General features: G+C 45.6%; 1 protein-coding gene across 1 annotated transcript in view; it reads right to left on the minus strand.

The window, feature by feature from the left end:
• The window catches only part of LOC134934191 (extracellular calcium-sensing receptor-like), a 46,205-nt gene extending 44,403 nt beyond the window's left edge, over positions 1–1,802 (minus strand). The window contains exon 1 of the mRNA XM_063929681.1: positions 1,657–1,802. Coding sequence (XP_063785751.1) covers positions 1,657–1,802 — 146 coding nt within the window. The remainder of the gene's footprint in view (positions 1–1,656) is intronic.
• Positions 1,803–21,855: the final 20,053 nt, after the last annotated feature.

A 21,855-nucleotide genomic window follows, 5' to 3' on the forward strand; every position in this document is an offset into this window, starting at 1 on the left:
TCTCATTTCCTCACTGCTACAGCATCCACCTCACCCCCATTCGCGGCACACCCCATCCCCCCTCCCCCGCACAGGCTCCTCTCTCATTTCCTCACTGCTCCAACATTCCTCTCACCCCCATTCGCGGCACACACCCTCCCCCCCTCCCCCACACAGGCTCTTCTCTCATTTCCTCACTGCTCCAACATCCCTCTCACCCCCATTCATGGCATCCCCCAGCCCCCATTCCCTCCCCCGCCCAGGCTTCTTTCTCATTTCCTCTCTCCACCCCCATCACCCTCACCCCCAAGCCCCCTCTCCCTGGCACAGGCTCCTCTCTTGTTCCCTTACTGCTCCAGCATCCCACTCACCCCCATCTGCAGCACTACCCGGCTTACCCTACCCAGCAAAGGCTCCCTTACTGCTCCAGCCACCCCCATGTGTGCCCTGCCTCCCCCACACAGGCTACTCTCTCGACTCTGATATTCCCTCACTACTCCAGCCCCCCCCCCTCCCTGCAGTCCTCTCTGTTCCCTCTCTGATCCAGCATAATATGTGACAGGGGCTCTACCTGGCGTAATATGTGACAGGGGCTCTGCCTGGTGTCATTTTTGTAAAGTGGCGCCACTGTGTGGCGTAATTTGAATAATGGAGACTACTGTACAGCGTAATATAAATTGGTTTCATTTTGTTGCCCCGCCCCTTCCCCATGAAGCCACGTGCCTATATTTTTTACGCTTGACTGCGGCGCGCACTGGCCCTGTTTTCAATATGGGAGGGGGCCCTGATGCGGTTTCTTGCACACAGCGCTAAAATTTCTAGTTACGGCACTGGCAGAGTGTGTGTGTGAGCAGGGTGTAGTGTCAGTGAGCAGAGTGTGTGTGTGTGAGCAGGGTGTAGTGTCAGTGAGTGTGGGGAGAGAGAGGTGTGTGTGAGCACCCCACTTCCAGAGCATGTGTAACTGTACTGAACAATAGCAGGCAGAGCCGGCTCTAGGCATAGGCAAACTAGGCAAATGCCTAGGGCATTTGGTATGCCATGGGGCACAAGCAGCTTCTGCTGATTAAAATGGAATGCAGCCTGCCTATATTCTGTGTGTTACTGCGGCTGTATCTGCATACGAAATCCAGAGGTGGAACTAGCGGTGGTGCTAAGGGGCACCAGCCAAAATCTTGCCTAGGGCATCATATTGGTTAGGGCCGGCTCTGGCAGCAGGCACAAGGCAGCATGGGTTACAGTACCCATAAGTCAGTGTAAACAGGAGATGAGGAGGGAGCACATAGCAGAGCATATGTGGGGATAGAGAGGATGATGTGTGTGTGTGAGGGAACCCCCCCACTGTGGCTTACTTTAACTGTCAAGAGCAGCAGCAGCAGCTGGCACCAGCACACAGAAGTTAGTGTAGAAAGGAGAGGAGGATGGGGCAGCGCACACAGGGGAGAGATGCTCTTTGACTGCCCAGCTCTGCCTGCTGTGATGTATATTAGCAGTGGTGGATCTGGTAGAGAAGGAGCCAGGCACAATTGCTACTATTATACATTACAATGGGCAGTGCTGCAGCTGGCAGTGGCGGTGGCCAATCGGGGTGATGCGGATGGTGCACCCACAGGGCAAATGTGCTGTGTGCTAAGCACCATCTGCACACACCTAGTTACAGCCCTGACATTGTAGTCTTACTTTATATTGCCTACAGCTTCAGACACCTCATCATTATCATCATCATCCTCATTCCACACTGTGTCAACCACAGGCTGCTGCACAGACCCCTCCTTCACATTTGACCCCATCTCCTCAGCCCTCCTGCTCCCACTCTCCTCTTCCATCACAACAGAAAACTGCAAACACTGACAAATCAAAGAAAATAAAAAACCTCCGCCACCGCCGATCTCACACACACATAAGACACTCTCACAGCACAGTCACCCACAAATAATGACACACAACAAAAACAAGACAAACGTTACATAGACCAAAATAACACAATAAAACAAGACAACTTTCAATCCCAGGCAATAAATCACAAAATGAACTCTCCTCTCCAACAATTGTGCAACCACCTAAACACACACTCCACCATGCATGTTAGTAAATGTGCCGCTTACTGTGGTGATTAGGGGCAATATTGGAGGATTAAGGCAGATTTGTTATATTAGCCGAGTTGATTCTTAGTACATTGCCCCCTACCTGGTGCAATAAGTATAAGAGTCTACCTGGTGCAATGTGTATAAAAGTCTACCTGGTGCAATGTGTATAAGGGTCTTCCTGGTGCAATGTGTATAAGAGTCTACCTGGTACAATGTGTATAAGAGTCTACCTGATGCAATGTGTATAAGAGTCTACCTGCTGCAATGTGTATAAGGGTCTGCCTGGTGCAATGTGTATAAGGGTCTACCTGGCGTAACATGTATAAGGGGCTCTGCTCTACTGTGGTGTAATGTGTGTAATGGGCTCTAACATGGTATAAGGGGTGTAATGTGACTAAAGGACCCTACTGTGCGGTCTAATGTAAATTGGTACTATTCTGTGGCCATGGCCCTTCTCTATGAAGCCACGCCCCTATTTTTTATGCATGCCTTTGGTGCGCATTAACACTATTTTGCTTGTCGGGGGGCGCCAAAGAAAACTTACGCCCCGCGGTGCCACAATGTCTAGGACCTGCCCTGTCAGTACAGTGTATCTTTGGTAATGTTTATCTTCTAACTATATGCTGGACTTTTTATATGGATGCAGGTGTATTGTCAGATCTTAGTAACCAGTATATAAACTGAAGACAGGTACAATACCTATTGATAGATGACACTTTATTTTTTGGAACTGCAGAGGAATACCCAACAGAACAGAAGCATTGTCAGACAAATATGAGAACATCAGTAATATAGGACTTACAGTGCGCACGAGGTCTTGGGTGGTTTCTCAGTGAATGTCAGCTTTTGGTATATTCTGTCGATATGAACACTGATCAAGACTCCGATCATGATATCTCCAGGTTGTGTTATCCCCTCCAGCACTGACATAGGTGGAAGTCTGCATCTCTGATCCATGGAACAGAACATTACAGTGATTAAGAGGGTGATATTTATATAAATGGTATACGTATGGTCCATGATGTGTGAATTAGCCAGTAATCACCTGTAAATAGGAAATATGCATCAAACTTCATTTTCTAATTTACCACGATCATCAAATAGGCATGGCCGTAACTAGGGGGGGCTAAGGTGTCACGTGCCCCGGGCGCTGGACTTAAGGGGGGCGCGGAGAACTCTTCCCAGCTCCCTCACCCAGTTGCTCCTCCCCACGCGCCTGCTGCGATCACCTCCTGCAGCCGTGTATGACATGGTCCCGCCGCGGTCCCGTCACTGCTGCAAAGACTCCTTCTCCCTCTGCATGTGTGGCCGCTGGACTCCGGAGCCTCCCTCTGCCCTCCCGCCCTACAGCGCCTCCGCAATCTCTCCTGCCCGGCTGCCTGACTGCTTGCCAGGACCTCCGGAGAGAAGCTGGGAGAGGACAGAGCCGGCAACAAGGTAATCACATACCCCACTTTGGGATGAGGCATGTGGGCATTGTGAGCGGGGAGGCTGGGCAGGAGGCTTTACAATATATGTATATATAGTATTTCATTTTATATATATATATATATATATATATATATTACATTTTTATTTTTTTCTATTTTATTTATTTATTTTTAGTATTATTTTTTCTTTTTTCTTGTATTGATTTATTTATTTATTATTATTATTAAAAATTTTTTTGGGGGGGCACTAAATTGCCGCCTTGTCCCGGGTGCCGAAAATCCTAGTTCCAGCCCTGAAATAGGTGAATGTGTCTCTCCTCACCTCTCCTAACCCCAACTACCTCCAACCACCTCACTATAGAGTACCCTCACACTGTGCTCGGGAGGTTTTGAACTAGAGCCGAAACTGATTTGCAATAACATACATGTAACAGGTGTCTTATACTTACTTCACTATGTTTCCGTCTGTCTCTTCCTCACTGTTATCTCCCCGGTGTTATAGAGATAACTGGTATTACATGCACTAATGTGATTCAATAAATACTGTATGTGGATTCTATTCATAGTAACATTCCTATTGGGACGGTCCCAGTGGTGTATTTCCATATAACATCTGTGGATATTTTAACTTAGGGAAAAGTAATTACACATACAGTAATTGTGCAGTTGTGATTTCCCAGGGGTGAGCAGTGATACGATGTATCCAAATAACCAAGACTCCAAAAGTGACAGCAGATGTTATTTATACAGTGACAGAAGTACTGTATATGAAAGATTTATTACATAAAGATGATGAAACTGTTAATTAATACGTACTCAACCCATATGGTTATTCCATAGCGATGCCTATTTGTATAATAAACTTTTATTGTTTTTATTCTTATGTTTTTGCAGTCTAGGAACCCGCAGATGAATAGCACTTGGAAACACATCTTGAAAAGATATTCAAGTGCAAATATGTGTCTTTGCATCGAAATCTATAGTTCAAGCTATGGTTTTTCCAGTAACATGGTATGGGTGTGAAATCTGGACAGCCATAAAGCAAGATAGAAATATTGAAAAAACAGGTACCTGTGGCGCTACTTGATATCTTAAAATTCAGTAATAACAGTAATAGCATATAGGTTTGTTCTTTTATTGTAAAAATCTGTTTAGTGTAAACATAGTAGATCATAAAAATTCACTGGGTGGTTATTATTGATATGTACATCTCTCAAGTTCATAAAGCTATAGTAAATATAACAGTATTCTGATAAGGCAAATATTTGGGTGTGTAATGCAGTAAAAAACACTTTGTAAAAAACACTTGGTAAAAATACTTGATAAATTCTCCTAATGAGGAGGAGAGCCCAGTTTACTGAGTCCAAATGAGTGAGCGCGCTCTCTCTCCTTTCTGCAGCAAAAAGAAAGGAAAATGTTTCTTTGCGTGGGTCCGGGTGTTTGTCAAATGAGTTTCTTTGGGTCCAAATTGTTTGTAAAAAACGGAAGAAAAGTCTCTCACTTACGTATCTTCGTCCCGCTCGGGACTCCTGGTGTTTTTCACCTTGGGCGGTGTGTCAGTCTCTACCCCGCGGTTGCGATGTTGCTGCAGGCGCCTGCAGTGCTTTTTCCTCTGTCCTCTTTGTACTTGCGGCCATCGCTTTCCATGGGATCTGGAACTCCGGGTTGGGGGCGGATGTGAGGGGGTGTGTCCAACGCGTTTCACTCGGCTTCAGAGTGCCGGGCTTCGTCAGGGACTGACGAAGCCCGGCACTCTGAAGCCGAGTGAAACGCACCCCCTCACATCCGCCCCCAACCCGGAGTTCCAGATCCCCTGGAAAGCGATGGCCGCAAGTACAAAGAGGACCGAGGAAAAAGCACTGCAGGCGCCTGCAGCAACATCGCAACCGCGGGGAAGAGACTGACACACCGCCCAAGGTGAAAAACACCAGGAGTCCCGAGCGGGACGAAGATACGTAAGTGAGAGACTTTTCTTCCGTTTTTTACAAACAATTTGGACCCAAAGAAACTCATTTGACAAACACCCGGACCCACGCAAAGAAACATTTTCCTTTCTTTTTGCTGCAGAAAGGAGAGAGAGCGCGCTCACTCATTTGGACTCAGTACACAGGGCTCTCCTCCTCATTAGGAGAATTTATCAAGTATTTTTACCAAGTGTTTTTTACAAAGTGTTTTTTACTGCATTACACGCCCAAATATTTGCCTTATCAGAATACTGTTATATTTACTATAGCTTTATGAACTTGAGAGATGTACATATCAATAATAACCACCCAGTGAATTTTTATGATCTACTATGTTTACACTAAACAGATTTTTACAATAAAAGAACAAACCTATATGCTATTACTGTTATTACTGAATTTTAAGATATCAAGTAGCGCCACAGGTACCTGTTTTTTCTGTATTTGCTATTGCTTAATGAGGAACCCTTGAAAAGAATCCCTCTTAGGCACCTGGGCTGCACTGGTACAATTTACCCCACATAAACAAATTCCATTTGAGGGAGCGCAGACCACACCCCCATCTGTATAAAAGATAGAAATATTATTGATGCTTTTGAACTATGGTGCTGGAGACAAATATCACATATACCATGGACTGCCCGAAGAACAAATCAATTAGTATTAGATGAGATAAAACCTAAGCTCTCCCTAGAAGCACAAAAGTCAAGACTGCACCTCCTACTTTGGACACACCATGTAAAGAACAGACATTATGATTGGAAAAGTTGAAGGCCAATGAAAACAGGAGAAGACCAGCAGTGAGATGGCTTGATACAAGCACAACAACTATGAGTACCTCACTATCAGCACTCAGTCATTTGACTGAAGCTCGAAATTTGGCCAAGGCAGTTATCCATAGGGTTGCCATTGACTTGACGGCACTTGACGACAACAAACTTTATCAATGATCTTCTAGCGCTGTATATAATTGGTACTTGTTCAATACTTAAACACAGGTGTCTACTATTAATGATCCATGCCATTGGACAATGGACCTTTTCATATGAAGTCAGAGAAATCAGACCACACGCATCTTACCCATTGAAGATACTGCTGCTGGATACATCTATTTTATTTATTAACGGTTTCTTATATAGCGCAGCAAATTCCGTTGCTCTTTACAACTGGAGACAACAATGATATAACAAAACTGAGTAATAACAGACAGACATAGAGGTAGGAAGGCCCTGCTCGCAAGCTTACACTCTATAGGGAAATAGGCATTGATATAAAAGTATAGGGGCTATCTATTGTATAATTGTCCACCAAATTGCAAAGATTCTTCAGTAGTGATGAGCGGATTCGGTTTTACTCGGTTTTACTCGGTTCTCAAAACGGCATCTTATTGGCTCACGGATGTCACGTGTTTTGGATAGCCAATAAGATGCCGTTTTGAGAACCGAGTAAAACCGAGTAAAACCGAGTAAAACCGAACCTCGCTCATCACTAGATTCTTGGTGGGATGCATGATATGGTCACATAGCAATGATGAAGCGGGGTCAGGAGGAAGGGAATATATAGAGATAGATACCTGCAATAACTTAATACTGACAGTGGTAAGAACATAGGGAGATAGCTGTTGTTTCCCCACAGCACATATGCAGTAGCACTGAGAGGGGGAGGGGTACTAATAACTCGGGCAGAGGTCTGATAGAGGAGCCCAGGTGTCCCCTTTACCTGCAGCTCTTCTCCTCAGCCCAGCACGCACTGCTAAATAATGGGCTGTAGTGTGGCCATGAAGGCTTCTAAGGGTGCATGGCCACGCCTCCTGTGATTAGGCCACCCCCCCTGAAAAGTACCTGGGCCCATCCAGGCTCTCTATTGCCCTGCTTGCCGGGCACTCACACAGTCTCATCTGCACATCTGTTGTCTCTGCTAGTGTGCAGGCCCTGTCTCCAGCTCCCATGCAGAAATATATAATTTGGTGTTATAAGTAGAGATGAGCGCCGGAAATTTTTCGGGTTTTGTGTTTTGGTTTTGGGTTCGGTTCCGCGGCCGTGTTTTGGGTTCGACCGCGTTTTGGCAAAACCTCACCGAATTTTTTTTGTCGGATTCGGGTGTGTTTTGGATTCGGGTGTTTTTTTCAAAAAACCCTAAAAAACAGCTTAAATCATAGAATTTGGGGGTAATTTTGATCCCAAAGTATTATTAACCTCAAAAAACATAATTTACACTCATTTTCAGCCTATTCTGAACACATCACACCTCACAATATTATTTTTAGTCCTAAAATTTGCACCGAGGTCGCTGTGTGAGTAAGATAAGCGACCCTAGTGGCCGACACAAACACCGGGCCCATCTAGGAGTGGCACTGCAGTGTCACGCAGGATGGCCCTTCCAAAAAACCCTCCCCAAACAGCACATGACGCAAAGAAAAAAAGAGGCGCAATGAGGTAGCTGACTGTGTGAGTAAGATTAGCGACCCTAGTGGCCGACACAAACACCGGGCACATCTAGGAGTGGCACTGCAGTGTCACGCAGGATGTCCCTTCCAAAAAACCCTCCCCAAACAGCACATGACGCAAAGAAAAAAAGAGGCGCAATGAGGTAGCTGACTGTGTGAGTAAGATTAGCGACCCTAGTGGCCGACACAAACACCGGGCCCATCTAGGAGTGGCACTGCAGTGTCACGCAGGATGTCCCTTCCAAAAAACCCTCCCCAAACAGCACATGACGCAAAGAAAAAAAGAGGCGCAATGAGGTAGCTGACTGTGTGAGTAAGATTAGCGACCCTAGTGGCCGACACAAACACCGGGCCCATCTAGGAGTGGCACTGCAGTGTCACGCAGGATGTCCCTTCCAAAAAACCCTCCCCAATCAGCACATGATGCAAAGAAAAAGAAAAGAAAAAAGAGGTGCAAGATGGAATTATCCTTGGGCCCTCCCACCCACCCTTATGTTGTATAAACAAAACAGGACATGCACACTTTAACCAACCCATCATTTCAGTGACAGGGTCTGCCACACGACTGTGACTGATATGACGGGTTGGTTTGGACCCCCCCCAAAAAAGAAGCAATTAATCTCTCCTTGCACAAACTGGCTCTACAGAGGCAAGATGTCCACCTCATCTTCACCCTCCGATATATCACCGTGTACATCCCCCTCCTCACAGATTATCAATTCGTCCCCACTGGAATCCACCATCTCAGCTCCCTGTGTACTTTGTGGAGGCAATTGCTGCTGGTCAATGTCTCCGCGGAGGAATTGATTATAATTCATTTTAATGAACATCATCTTCTCCACATTTTCTGGATGTAACCTCGTACGCCGATTGCTGACAAGGTGAGCGGCGGCACTAAACACTCTTTCGGAGTACACACTTGTGGGAGGGCAACTTAGGTAGAATAAAGCCAGTTTGTGCAAGGGCCTCCAAATTGCCTCTTTTTCCTGCCAGTATAAGTACGGACTGTGTGACGTGCCTACTTGGATGCGGTCACTCATATAATCCTCCACCATTCTATCAATGTTGAGAGAATCATATGCAGTGACAGTAGACGACATGTCCGTAATCGTTGTCAGGTCCTTCAGTCCGGACCAGATGTCAGCATCAGCAGTCGCTCCAGACTGCCCTGCATCACCGCCAGCGGGTGGGCTCGGAATTCTGAGCCTTTTCCTCGCACCCCCAGTTGCGGGAGAATGTGAAGGAGGAGATGTTGACAGGTCGCGTTCCGCTTGACTTGACAATTTTGTCACCAGCAGGTCTTTCAACCCCAGCAGACCTGTGTCTGCCGGAAAGAGAGATCCAAGGTAGGCTTTAAATCTAGGATCGAGCACGGTGGCCAAAATGTAGTGCTCTGATTTCAACAGATTGACCACCCGTGAATCCTTGTTAAGCGAATTAAGGGCTGCATCCACAAGTCCCACATGCCTAGCGGAATCGCTCCGTGTTAGCTCCTTCTTCAATGCCTCCAGCTTCTTCTGCAAAAGCCTGATGAGGGGAATGACCTGACTCAGGCTGGCAGTGTCTGAACTGACTTCACGTGTGGCAAGTTCAAAGGGCATCAGAACCTTGCACAACGTTGAAATCATTCTCCACTGCACTTGAGACAGGTGCATTCCATCTCCTATATCGTGCTCAATTGTATAGGCTTGAATGGCCTTTTGCTGCTCCTCCAACCTCTGAAGCATATAGAGGGTTGAATTCCACCTCGTTACCACTTCTTGCTTCAGATGATGGCAGGGCAGGTTCAGTAGTTTTTGGTGGTGCTCCAGTCTTCTGTACGTGGTGCCTGTACGCCGAAAGTGTCCCGCAATTTTTCTGGCCACCGACAGCATCTCTTGCACGCCCCTGTCGTTTTTTAAAAAATTCTGCACCACCAAATTCAAGGTATGTGCAAAACATGGGACGTGCTGGAATTTGCCCATATTTAATGCACACACAATATTGCTGGCGTTGTCCGATGCCACAAATCCACAGGAGAGTCCAATTGGGGTAAGCCATTCCGCGATGATCTTCCTCAGTTGCCGTAAGAGGTTTTCAGCTGTGTGCGTATTCTGGAAAGCGGTGATACAAAGCGTAGCCTGCCTAGGAAAGAGTTGGCGTTTGCGAGATGCTGCTACTGGTGCCGCCGCTGCTGTTCTTGCGGCGGGAGTCCATACATCTACCCAGTGGGCTGTCACAGTCATATAGTCCTGACCCTGCCCTGCTCCACTTGTCCACATGTCCGTGGTTAAGTGGACATTGGGTACAACTGCATTTTTTAGGACACTGGTGAGTCTTTTTCTGACGTCCGTGTACATTCTCGGTATCGCCTGCCTAGAGAAGTGGAACCTAGATGGTATTTGGTAACGGGGGCACACTGCCTCAATAAATTGTCTAGTTCCCTGTGAACTAACGGCGGATACCGGACGCACGTCTAACACCAACATAGTTGTCAAGGACTCAGTTATCCGCTTTGCAGTAGGATGACTGCTGTGATATTTCATCTTCCTCGCAAAGGACTGTTGAACAGTCAATTGCTTACTGGAAGTAGTACAAGTGGGCTTACGACTTCCCCTCTGGGATGACCATCGACTCCCAGCGGCAACAACAGCAGCGCCAGCAGCAGTAGGCGTTACACGCAAGGATGCATCGGAGGAATCCCAGGCAGGAAAGGACTCGTCAGACTTGCCAGTGACATGGCCTGCAGGACTATTGGCATTCCTGGGGAAGGAGGAAATTGACACTGAGGGAGTTGGTGGGGTGGTTTGCGTGAGCTTGGTTACAAGAGGAAGGGATTTACTGGTCAGTGGACTGCTTCCGCTGTCACCCAAAGTTTTTGAACTTGTCACTGACTTATTATGAATGCGCTGCAGGTGACGTATAAGGGAGGATGTTCCGAGGTGGTTAACGTCCTTACCCCTACTTATTACAGCTTGACAAAGGGAACACACGGCTTGACACCTGTTGTCCGCATTTCTGGTGAAATACCTCCACACCGAAGAGCTGATTTTTTTGGTATTTTCACCTGGCATGTCAACGGCCATATTCCTCCCACGGACAACAGGTGTCTCCCCGGGTGCCTGACTTAAACAAACCACCTCACCATCAGAATCCTCCTGGTCAATTTCCTCCCCAGCGCCAGCAACACCCATATCCTCCTTATCCTGGTGTACTTCAACACTGACATCTTCAATCTGACTATCAGGAACTGGACTGCGGGTGCTCCTTCCAGCACTTGCAGGGGGCATGCAAATAGTGGAAGGCGCATGCTCTTCACGTCCAGTGTTGGGAAGGTCAGGCATCGCAAACGACACAATTGGACTCTCCTTGTGGATTTGGGATTTCAAAGAACGCACAGTTCTTTGCGGTGCTTTTGCCAGCTTGAGTCTTTTCAGTTTTCTAGCGAGAGGCTGAGTGCTTCCATCCTCATGTGAAGCTGAACCACTAGCCATGAACATAGGCCAGGGCCTCAGCCGTTCCTTGCCACTCCGTGTGGTAAATGGCATATTGGCAAGTTTACGCTTCTCCTCCGACAATTTTATTTTAGGTTTTGGAGTCCTTTTTTTTCTGATATTTGGTGTTTTGGATTTGACATGCTCTGTACTATGACATTGGGCATCGGCCTTGGCAGACGACGTTGCTGGCATTTCATCGTCTCGGCCATGACTAGTGGCAGCAGCTTCAGCACGAGGTGGAAGTGGATCTTGATCTTTCCCTAATTTTGGAACCTCAACTTTTTTGTTCTCCATATTTTATAGGCAGAACTAAAAGGCACCTCAGGTAAACAATGGAGATGGATGGATTGGATACTAGTATACAATTATGGACGGACTGCCACGGTTAGGTGGTATAAAAAAACCACGGTTAGGTGGTATATATTATAATAATAATACAATTATGGATGGACGGACTGCCTGCCGACTGCCGACACAGAGGTAGCCACAGCCGTGAACTACCGCACTGTACACTGGTTGATAAAGAGATAGTAGTATACTCGTAACAACTAGTATGACACTATGACGACGGTATAAAGAATGGAAAAAAAACCACGGTTAGGTGGTATATATTATAATAATAATACAATTATGGATGGACGGACTGCCTGCCGACTGCCGACACAGAGGTAGCCACAGCCGTGAACTACCGCACTGTACACTGGTTGATAAAGAGATAGTAGTATACTCGTAACAACTAGTATGACACTATGACGACGGTATAAAGAATGAAAAAAAAACCACGGTTAGGTGGTATATATTATAATAATAATACAATTATGGATGGACGGACTGCCTGCCGACTGCCGACACAGAGGTAGCCACAGCCGTGAACTACCGCACTGTACACTGGTTGATAAAGAGATAGTAGTATACTCGTAACAACTAGTATGACACTATGACGACGGTATAAAGAATGAAAAAAAAACCACGGTTAGGTGGTATATATTATAATAATAATACAATTATGGATGGACGGACTGCCTGCCGTGTGCCGACACAGAGGTAGCCACAGCCGTGAACTACCGCACTGTACACTGGTTGATAAAGAGATAGTAGTATACTCGTAACAATTAGGATGACACTATGACGGTATAAAGAATGAAAAAAAAACCACGGTTAGGTGGTAGGTATATAATAATAAATAATACAATTCTGGTCGGACGGACTGCCTGCCGTGTGCCGACACAGAGGTAGCCACAGCCGTGAACTACCGCACTGTACACTGGTTGATAAAGAGATAGTAGTATACTCGTAACAATTAGGATGACACTATGACGGTATAAAGAATGAAAAAAAAAACCACGGTTAGGTGGTAGGTATATAATAATAAATAATACAATTCTGGTCGGACGGACTGCCTGCCGTGTGCCGACACAGAGGTAGCCACAGCCGTGAACTACCGCACTGTACACTGGTTGATAAAGAGATAGTAGTATACTCGTAACAATTAGGATGACACTATGACGGTATAAAGAATGAAAAAAAAAACCACGGTTAGGTGGTAGGTATATAATAATAAATAATACAATTCTGGTCGGACGGACTGCCTGCCGTGTGCCGACACAGAGGTAGCCACAGCCGTGAACTACCGCACTGTACACTGGTTGATAAAGAGATAGTAGTATACTCGTAACAATTAGGATGACACTATGACGGTATAAAGAATGAAAAAAAAACCACGGTTAGGTGGTAGGTATATAATAATAAATAATACAATTCTGGTCGGACGGACTGCCTGCCGTGTGCCGACACAGAGGTAGCCACAGCCGTGAACTACCGCACTGTACTGTGTCTGCTGCTAATATAGACTGGTTGATATTTAAAGAGATATTAGTAGTATACAACAATACTATACTGGTGGTCAGGCACTGGTCACCACTCCTGCAGCAAAAGTGTGCACTGTTAATTAATATAATTGTACTCCTGGCTCCTGCTAACAACCTGCAGTGCTCCCCAGTCTCCCCCACAATTAATTATAAGCTTTTAATTTATACATTGATGACTGTGCAGCACACTGGGCTGAGCTGAGTGCACACAGACTGAGTCACACTGTGTGACTGACTGTGCTGTGTATCGTTTTTTTTTTTCAGGCAGAGAACGGATATAGCAGAGAGAAGTGAACGGATATATTATATTAAATAAAAGTTAACTAGCAACTGCACTGGTCACTGACTGTGGTAAACTAACTCTGTCTGCGACTCTGCACAATCTCTCTCTCTCTATCTAATCTATCTCTATTCTAATGGAGAGGACGCCAGACACGTCCTCTCCCTATCAATCTCAATGCACGAGTGAAAATGGCGGCGACGCGCGGCTCCTTATATAGAATCCGAGTCTCGCGATAGAATCCGAGCCTCGCGAGAATCCGACAGCGTCATGATGACGTTCGGGCGCGCTCGGGTTAACCGAGCAAGGCGGGAAGATCCGAGTCGCTCGGACCCGTGAAAAAAAACATGAAGTTCGGGCGGGTTCGGATTCCGAGGAACCGAACCCGCTCATCTCTAGTTATAAGAAGATGTGATTTGAGACAATGAGTAATTGCCCATCCTTTCCAATTTAATCATGGGAAATACTCATTTTGTTATGACAGCATATTATTACATATGCATGTTTGGACGACGTTTTAAAGGTACTCTCATACTTATACACAGGCAAATAATTGGCTCTTTACATTTTTTGGTATCAAACCCTTTATTTCTTAACAAAGCAAGTCATGGGTAATTTGCATTTACACTCAACGTACAGTGAATACACAAGAAGGTGGATGAATAAGGGATATGAACAGGGCCGTCTTTTCATATGGGCTCAATGGGCTCTTGCCCAAGGGCCCTAGGAGCATAAGGGCCCTATGCTGATAGCTGAGGGTCTCCTCTTTCCAGGGGTAGCAGATTTTTTAAAATCGGCCCTGGGGAACCAGAGATATTCGACTTGAAAGCAGTGGTCCCCATCCAAGCCAGGTTCTGCCTGACAGAGTTTTTCTGATGGTATGCTCCAAAAGCTGAGACTCTTCCCTTTTGGTGGACACTGATATGTCCAGATCCAGAGATATCAGCCTTTAAGCAGCCGGTACCTGCTCCAGCTCCACAAGCCTAATATGCAGTTTTGTATTTTCGTTGGTGAATTGCTCTGACTCCTGAACTCTGATCCCCAGGTCCCCAGTATCTCCTGCAAGGTGGGACTCTCTAGTGTTTTATCCAATTCAAAGCTGAGAAATCTATTTCCAGGAACTTGAAATATCTGCTGTCAAGCAAGCTGCCCTCCCACCGGTAAATGATGAATATTAAGCCCACTCCACTATCCACCCCTCCCCTACGTATTAAACACCCACTACCACCTTGAAAGTCATGTACCAGGGCTTCTTCATTCAGCCCAATGGCCCCTTCTACAGTTTAGTCCCATCTGTGCAGTAAAAAAGTAATTAGCAGAAATTACTGCTCCAGGTCCTACATGTAAGTGGAAGATAGAACACCCCCTACCGCCGCTGATAGCACCCCAAATCCCTACCTCTGGAGGATGGATGGGGGGCCCAGTGCATTGCTGTGCCCAGGGGCCTACACTGATGTTAAGATGGCCATGGCATGAAGCTGTATAAAATGCCATGTCAGACACACAGGACTTTGTCATTCCTCGGTGGTCAAGTCACTATTGAGGTTTGATCATTCCTTTATGGCAACCCCTGCCAGCAGAAATAAGTCTTTGCAAGTGTGCTATTCTGTGTAATGTTATTCTTTTTATTTATTTAGGGAATATTTAGCATATCTATCTTCTTTGTATGACAATGTATTATTTTTATTTATTGTATACAAGCAATGTGGATGTTTTCATAAAGTAAAACCAACAATTCAATAAAAGTTCCGAGTCCATGTTCTTCAGCTCACATGTCAAATTTTTTTTTTGTATTGTTACAATAACAGTATTTGTGATTTAAGTACATTGCAAAAGTATGTGGTGAAGTAAAAGTAAAAACTAAGAATCTTATTGGTAGTGTTAAAAGTAATATTAATGTGCTAATAAAGGGATTTTTTATTTTTAAGAATTTCTAGATAGAACATGTGCATGATTAACTTTTTGTCTCAGTTGAGATCTGGCTGTGAAAACCTTATTGAGAAAAAGCAAAGTCAAATAAAAAATAAATATCTATCTATATATATATATACACATACACACAAATTCCGTTCCGGCACTCGGCTCTGTCCCTGTTATGGGACTGGCTTGCTCTGGTGCCCTCCTCCCGGGACACAACCCCTGGTATACAAACAGCAGGAAATAACGAGGCGGCACTCGGAGTCTTGAAAAACAGCAAACCATGTAATCGTGCAAATCAACGTTTCTGGGTTACCCCCTTCATCAGGATTAGTGCAATGTGACAAACAATGTGTTTAAATACCACTTACCCCCTCTCTGGAACATCCCCTCTGGCCGGTGCCGCTGGCCGCGCCGTCCCGGTCTTCAGACTGACGTCATCCGCGTCTCACAGGAAGTGACGCGACGGCGCCGGGAGGCGCGTCCATGGCAACCAGCCTAACAGTCCTACAACAATACATAACTGTCAGTGAATCAATGCCGTGAACAACATGAAATCAGACACGGCTTTGTGCAAAAAACATCTTTGTCAGCCGCCATATATTACTTAGTGCACGGGATGCACAACGTGCTCCCACATGTCTGTGGGGGATCACATTGTGCACCCGTGCTCAGGCAAGAAGTTTACCATCAGATGGCCCTTGACGTGCACCACCAGATTTGTGGTTTACGCGATTATTTGCCCTTGTGGCAGGTATTACATCGGAAAAACTGAGTGCCAGTTTAAAATAAGGATGGCACAGCACAGGTTAGCCATAAGAAATGCCCTTGCTTCAGGCAAAGGGGATCAACCGGTTGCTAAACATTTTCTTGAATACAGGCACACTATGGCAACTTTTAAACACAGAATCATTGACCATGTGCCAGAGTCTTTGAGAGGAGGTGATAGGGGTAGAAAACTCCTACAGCTAGAATCAATGTGGATCCACAGGTTAAACACCCTTAGACCTGCAGGCCTAAATGATAATCTCGGCTTGATTAATTTTATTTAACTACATGGTTAGCTAGTGATGTAAATGGAGATTAATTTTGACCTGATCAGGCTTGATTAATATATAATGAAATAAACTGCAGGGGTAGGTCTGGATGTGTGAGACTGGCAGCATATCTCCCCAGTATATATAGGGGGTGAGTGCAGCTAAAACCAAAAATATTTAATTCGCGAAGGTCAGGGAGGTGAAGACCAGTGTCATTTTCATTCCCATTTTTATTTATGGTTTAACATTTTTAGTTTATTTTTACTATTTTTCATTGTTATTTTTTCGTTTTATATTTACTCTTGGTTTTAGAAGGTATGCGGACACAGGTAGACTTAGGAGTGGGGTCACTTTGACACCTCAGAGGGGTTTAATGTTTTTTAACGGTATTTGACTTTTAATGTTTGGATTTTATGGGAGACACGGAGTAGGTGAAGCCCATGCGAAGGAGATATTTATGAAACCATTAATGCACTAAGTAATATATGGCAGCTGACAAATATGTTTTTTGCACAAAGCCGTGTCTGATTTCATGTTGTTCACGGCATTGATTCACTGACAGTTATGTATTGTTGTAGGACTGTTAGGCTGGTTGCCATGGACGCGCCTCCCGGCGCCGTCGCGTCACTTCCTGTGAGACGCGGATGACGTCAGTCTGAAGACCGGGACGGCGCGGCCAGCGGCACCGGCCAGAGGGGATGTTCCAGAGAGGGGGTAAGTGGTATTTAAACACATTGTTTGTCACATTGCACTAATCCTGATGAAGGGGGTAACCCAGAAACGTTGATTTGCACGATTACATGGTTTGCTGTTTTTCAAGACTCCGAGTGCCGCCTCGTTATTTCCTGCTGTATATATACACATATATATATATATACTAGGTGCTTCATCGCGCCCTACGGGCGCTCTTCACACCGTCGCAAGGGGCTACGCCCCCTTAACCCTTGCATGCCTTTCTGGGGTTCAATATTTGTATTATATGGAGTATAACCTGCATTCCTTTGTTAGTGGTTAAATATTGCACAATGAAAGGGCGTGCGATGGTGAAGGAGGCGCAGCCCATTGCGATGGCGTGAACAGCACCTGCAGGGCACGATGTACAGAATGTAATGGGTGTGAGGGGGAGTGCAGATGTCTGTAGATGCTGTGGGTGGAGGGGGGGCGAAAGCGGGGGGGCCCGGATGGGGAAGGGTTGGGAGGTGCTGTGGGTGGGGGAGGGGCAGAGGAATGGGGGCTGCAGATGGGGGAGGGGTCCAGAGGCACTGTAGGTGGGGGAGGGGCAGGGGTGCCATGGGTGGGAGAGGGGCAGGTGCGGTGATGTTGCAGATGAGTGAAGGGTTCCGTAGGTGCTGTGGGATGGGAAGGGGTGGGGGTGCCGGGGTTGGGGTAGGGGGTCCAGAGGTGCCATCGGTAGGGGAGGGGCAGGTACGGGTGGTGAAGCGGATGGGGAAGGGGGTTCGGAGACGCTGCAGGTGGTGGAGGGGCAGGTGCAGGGGTGCCATGGGTTGGGGAGGGGTAAGTGAGGGGGGGACCGCGGATGGAGGATGGTGTTGTTAGGGTATTTTAACCTTTTCTGGTCTGGTCTATAAACTCTCTGCAGTCATCAGTCAGAATTCTGTTCCTTTAGCAACCGGTTGGAGGTCAATGAATGATAAGATGACACAAGTTCATGTGTAACCTAAGCAAATCATAAATGACCTGCTATGGGCCGTCATAGGTTTATTATTTATAGCTTAAAGACAAAGGATTCATGTTTGCCAATACATTTAGCCAATCAGAATACACCATGTATGTCTTGAAATACATCGATTGTCATACAATGTTCCAAGTGGCAACTAGAACAGCCTTGAAAATGGTTATTGTTTCATTTATCAGTCTTTCGGACATAAACTCAAAAGATTTCTTTCAACATTCTTCTCAATTAGCCTTTGATATATCTGGTGTTGCTTTGTCCGCCTTGGATACATTTAATGTTGCATTTGTCCTTGTACAAGTCATGCTTTAAAACAAGATATTCAGCAAATATAATATTCTTACCAGCTCTGCAATATTTTTCTTAAGGATACATGAACACAATTTGTGATTAACAGTAAATATCTTAATAAATGCGAAAAAGCGTGAATCAATATATATTTGCTATACTGCGGAAGCTCCTACACTATCATTTCCCCTCTTTTTGATTCCACTTTTTCTCCCTATTCTACAGAAGAACCTCTTGGGCATTTCTGATTGTGTTCGTCTTGTTCACATGTTTACTGAACCTGCAGGAAAAATAACAATTCCAAGCAACCAGTCCTATCAATACTATGACTATTGCCAGTAGTGGGTGTAGGACAGTTTTCATTAATCCTGTAGCTGATGGGGATTTTCCTGTAAAAATATCCCACCAGTGATGCTGTAAGTTATTCTTTAACTGTGTGGCCATGTGTTTCAATTCCCCAGCTTCTACTATTGTTTGCATCTGCGCATGTCTTGTAGAGTAATTAACTTCCCTTAGATGCTCTTCCAATTTGTCTGTATTGTTGATTATATTAATGATGTCCTGTATGCTTACAGTTATGTTATGGGGGGAAGAGTTAATGGCTTAAAAACCTGATCTAGGTAGTCAGTTTGATCCTTATAGAAAATAATAGTCTGATTTTTCCATATTAAATGAGTTACATTGAATAGGCATCCTGAAAAAGGGTTTGGTAACTGATATAGCTGACTGATCTGTTTGTCATATGTAATCATACAGACTATTTGTGGTGCCACTTCTATGAAGATGTCATCTTTTGGGTCATGCAACTCCCAATTACAAACACTAGTAGGATTTTTAAGCTGACATGATTCTGGTATGTATGTAGTATGAGGACATGCCAGGCCATTATCAGTGCTAGTGCATAGGGATAGGTCATGAGTTTTGTTGTCTGGATCAATGTACTGCCCTCTGAACTGTGGTGTCCATAGGTCTGAGTTACCTGCTTTTGTGATGAGGGGTACTGCTAAAATGAAGTATTTACACATGAGCTTTGGTTCTGTTATGTTGTAGGTTTCTATTTGCCCCCAACACCACCTGTCTGTGCAATAAACCTCATGTTCATATAGCCTGACCCATAACTCAGATGCTATATTAAACATTTTTCTGTAAACCTGTATGTTCCCAGTCATTAACTGGGTCTGGGCCAGGTTTTTCTGTTGTTCCTGATACACAGTTCTTATGGAACATTCTGTCCATTCAAACAAACTAGAGATGTTTTTTGTTAATTTTAACGTGTTCATAAAAGAACTATTGACCAAGGTTAGAAAAGAATGATCCCAATTAATGACCTTGAAAATCGGATTGAAAACATTGGGCATCCATTTTGCCTGCATGTGAACCACTCTTTCCATGTCACTTCCTGCATCACTCATTTTGTTAGTCAGTGTTTCTATTAGAGATGAGCGCCTGAAATTTTTCGGGTTTTGTGTTTTGGTTTTGGGTTCGGTTCCGCGGCCGTGTTTTGGGTTCGAACGCGTTTTGGCAAAACCTCACCGAATTTTTTTTGTCGGATTCGGGTGTGTTTTGGATTCGGGTGTTTTTTTCAAAAAACACTAAAAAACAGCTTAAATCATAGAATTTGGGGGTCATTTTGATCCCAAAGTATTATTAACCTCAAAAACCATAATTTACACTCATTTTCAGTCTATTCTGAATACCTCACACCTCACAATATTATTTTTAGTCCTAAAATTTGCACCGAGGTCGCTGTGTGAGTAAGATAAGCGACCCTAGTGGCCGACACAAACACCGGGCCCATCTAGGAGTGGCACTGCAGTGTCACGCAGGATGTCCCTTCCAAAAAACCCTCCCCAAACAGCACATGACGCAAAGAAAAAAAGAGGCGCAATGAGGTAGCTGTGTGAGTAAGATTAGCGACCCTAGTGGCCGACACAAACACCGGGCCCATCTAGGAGTGGCACTGCAGTGTCACGCAGGATGGCCCTTCCAAAAAACCCTCCCCAAACAGCACATGACGCAAAGAAAAAAAGAGGCGCAATGAGGTAGCTGTGTGAGTAAGATTAGCGACCCTAGTGGCCGACACAAACACCGGGCCCATCTAGGAGTGGCACTGCAGTGTCACGCAGGATGTCCCTTCCAAAAAACCCTCCCCAAACAGCACATGACGCAAAGAAAAAAAGAGGCGCAATGAGGTAGCTGACTGTGTGAGTAAGATTAGCGACCCTAGTGGCCGACACAAACACCGGGCCCATCTAGGAGTGGCACTGCAGTGTCACGCAGGATGTCCCTTCCAAAAAACCCTCCCCAAACAGCACATGACGCAAAGAAAAAAAGAGGCGCAATGAGGTAGCTGACTGTGTGAGTAAGATTAGCGACCCTAGTGGCCGACACAAACACCGGGCCCATCTAGGAGTGGCACTGCAGTGTCACGCAGGATGTCCCTTCCAAAAAACCCTCCCCAATCAGCACATGATGCAAAGAAAAAGAAAAGAAAAAAGAGGTGCAAGATGGAATTGTCCTTGGGCCCTCCCACCCACCCTTATGTTGTATAAACAAAACAGGACATGCACACTTTAACCAACCCATCATTTCAGTGACAGGGTCTGCCACACGACTGTGACTGATATGACGGGTTGGTTTGGACCCCCCCCAAAAAAGAAGCAATTAATCTCTCCTTGCACAAACTGGCTCTACAGAGGCAAGATGTCCACCTCATCTTCACCCTCCGATATATCACCGTGTACATCCCCCTCCTCACTGATTATCAATTCGTCCCCACTGGAATCCACCATCTCAGCTCCCTGTGTACTTTGTGGAGGCAATTGCTGCTGGTCAATGTCTCCGCGGAGGAATTGATTATAATTCATTTTAATGAACATCATCTTCTCCACATTTTCTGGATGTAACCTCGTACGCCGATTGCTGACAAGGTGAGCAGCGGCACTAAACACTCTTTCGGAGTACACACTTGTGGGAGGGCAACTTAGGTAGAATAAAGCCAGTTTGTGCAAGGGCCTCCAAATTGCCTCTTTTTCCTGCCAGTATAAGTACGGACTGTGTGACGTGCCTACTTGGATGCGGTCACTCATATAATCCTCCACCATTCTATCAATGTTGAGAGAATCATATGCAGTGACAGTAGACGACATGTCCGTAATCGTTGTCAGGTCCTTCAGTCCGGACCAGATGTCAGCATCAGCAGTCGCTCCAGACTGCCCTGCATCACCGCCAGCGGGTGGGCTCGGAATTCTGAGCCTTTTCCTCGCACCCCCAGTTGCGGGAGAATGTGAAGGAGGAGATGTTGACAGGTCGCGTTCCGCTTGACTTGACAATTTTGTCACCAGCAGGTCTTTCAACCCCAGCAGACCTGTGTCTGCCGGAAAGAGAGATCCA

Source organism: Pseudophryne corroboree, chromosome 6 (assembly GCF_028390025.1).
Source record: "Pseudophryne corroboree isolate aPseCor3 chromosome 6, aPseCor3.hap2, whole genome shotgun sequence".
Taxonomy (NCBI): domain Eukaryota; kingdom Metazoa; phylum Chordata; class Amphibia; order Anura; family Myobatrachidae; genus Pseudophryne; species Pseudophryne corroboree.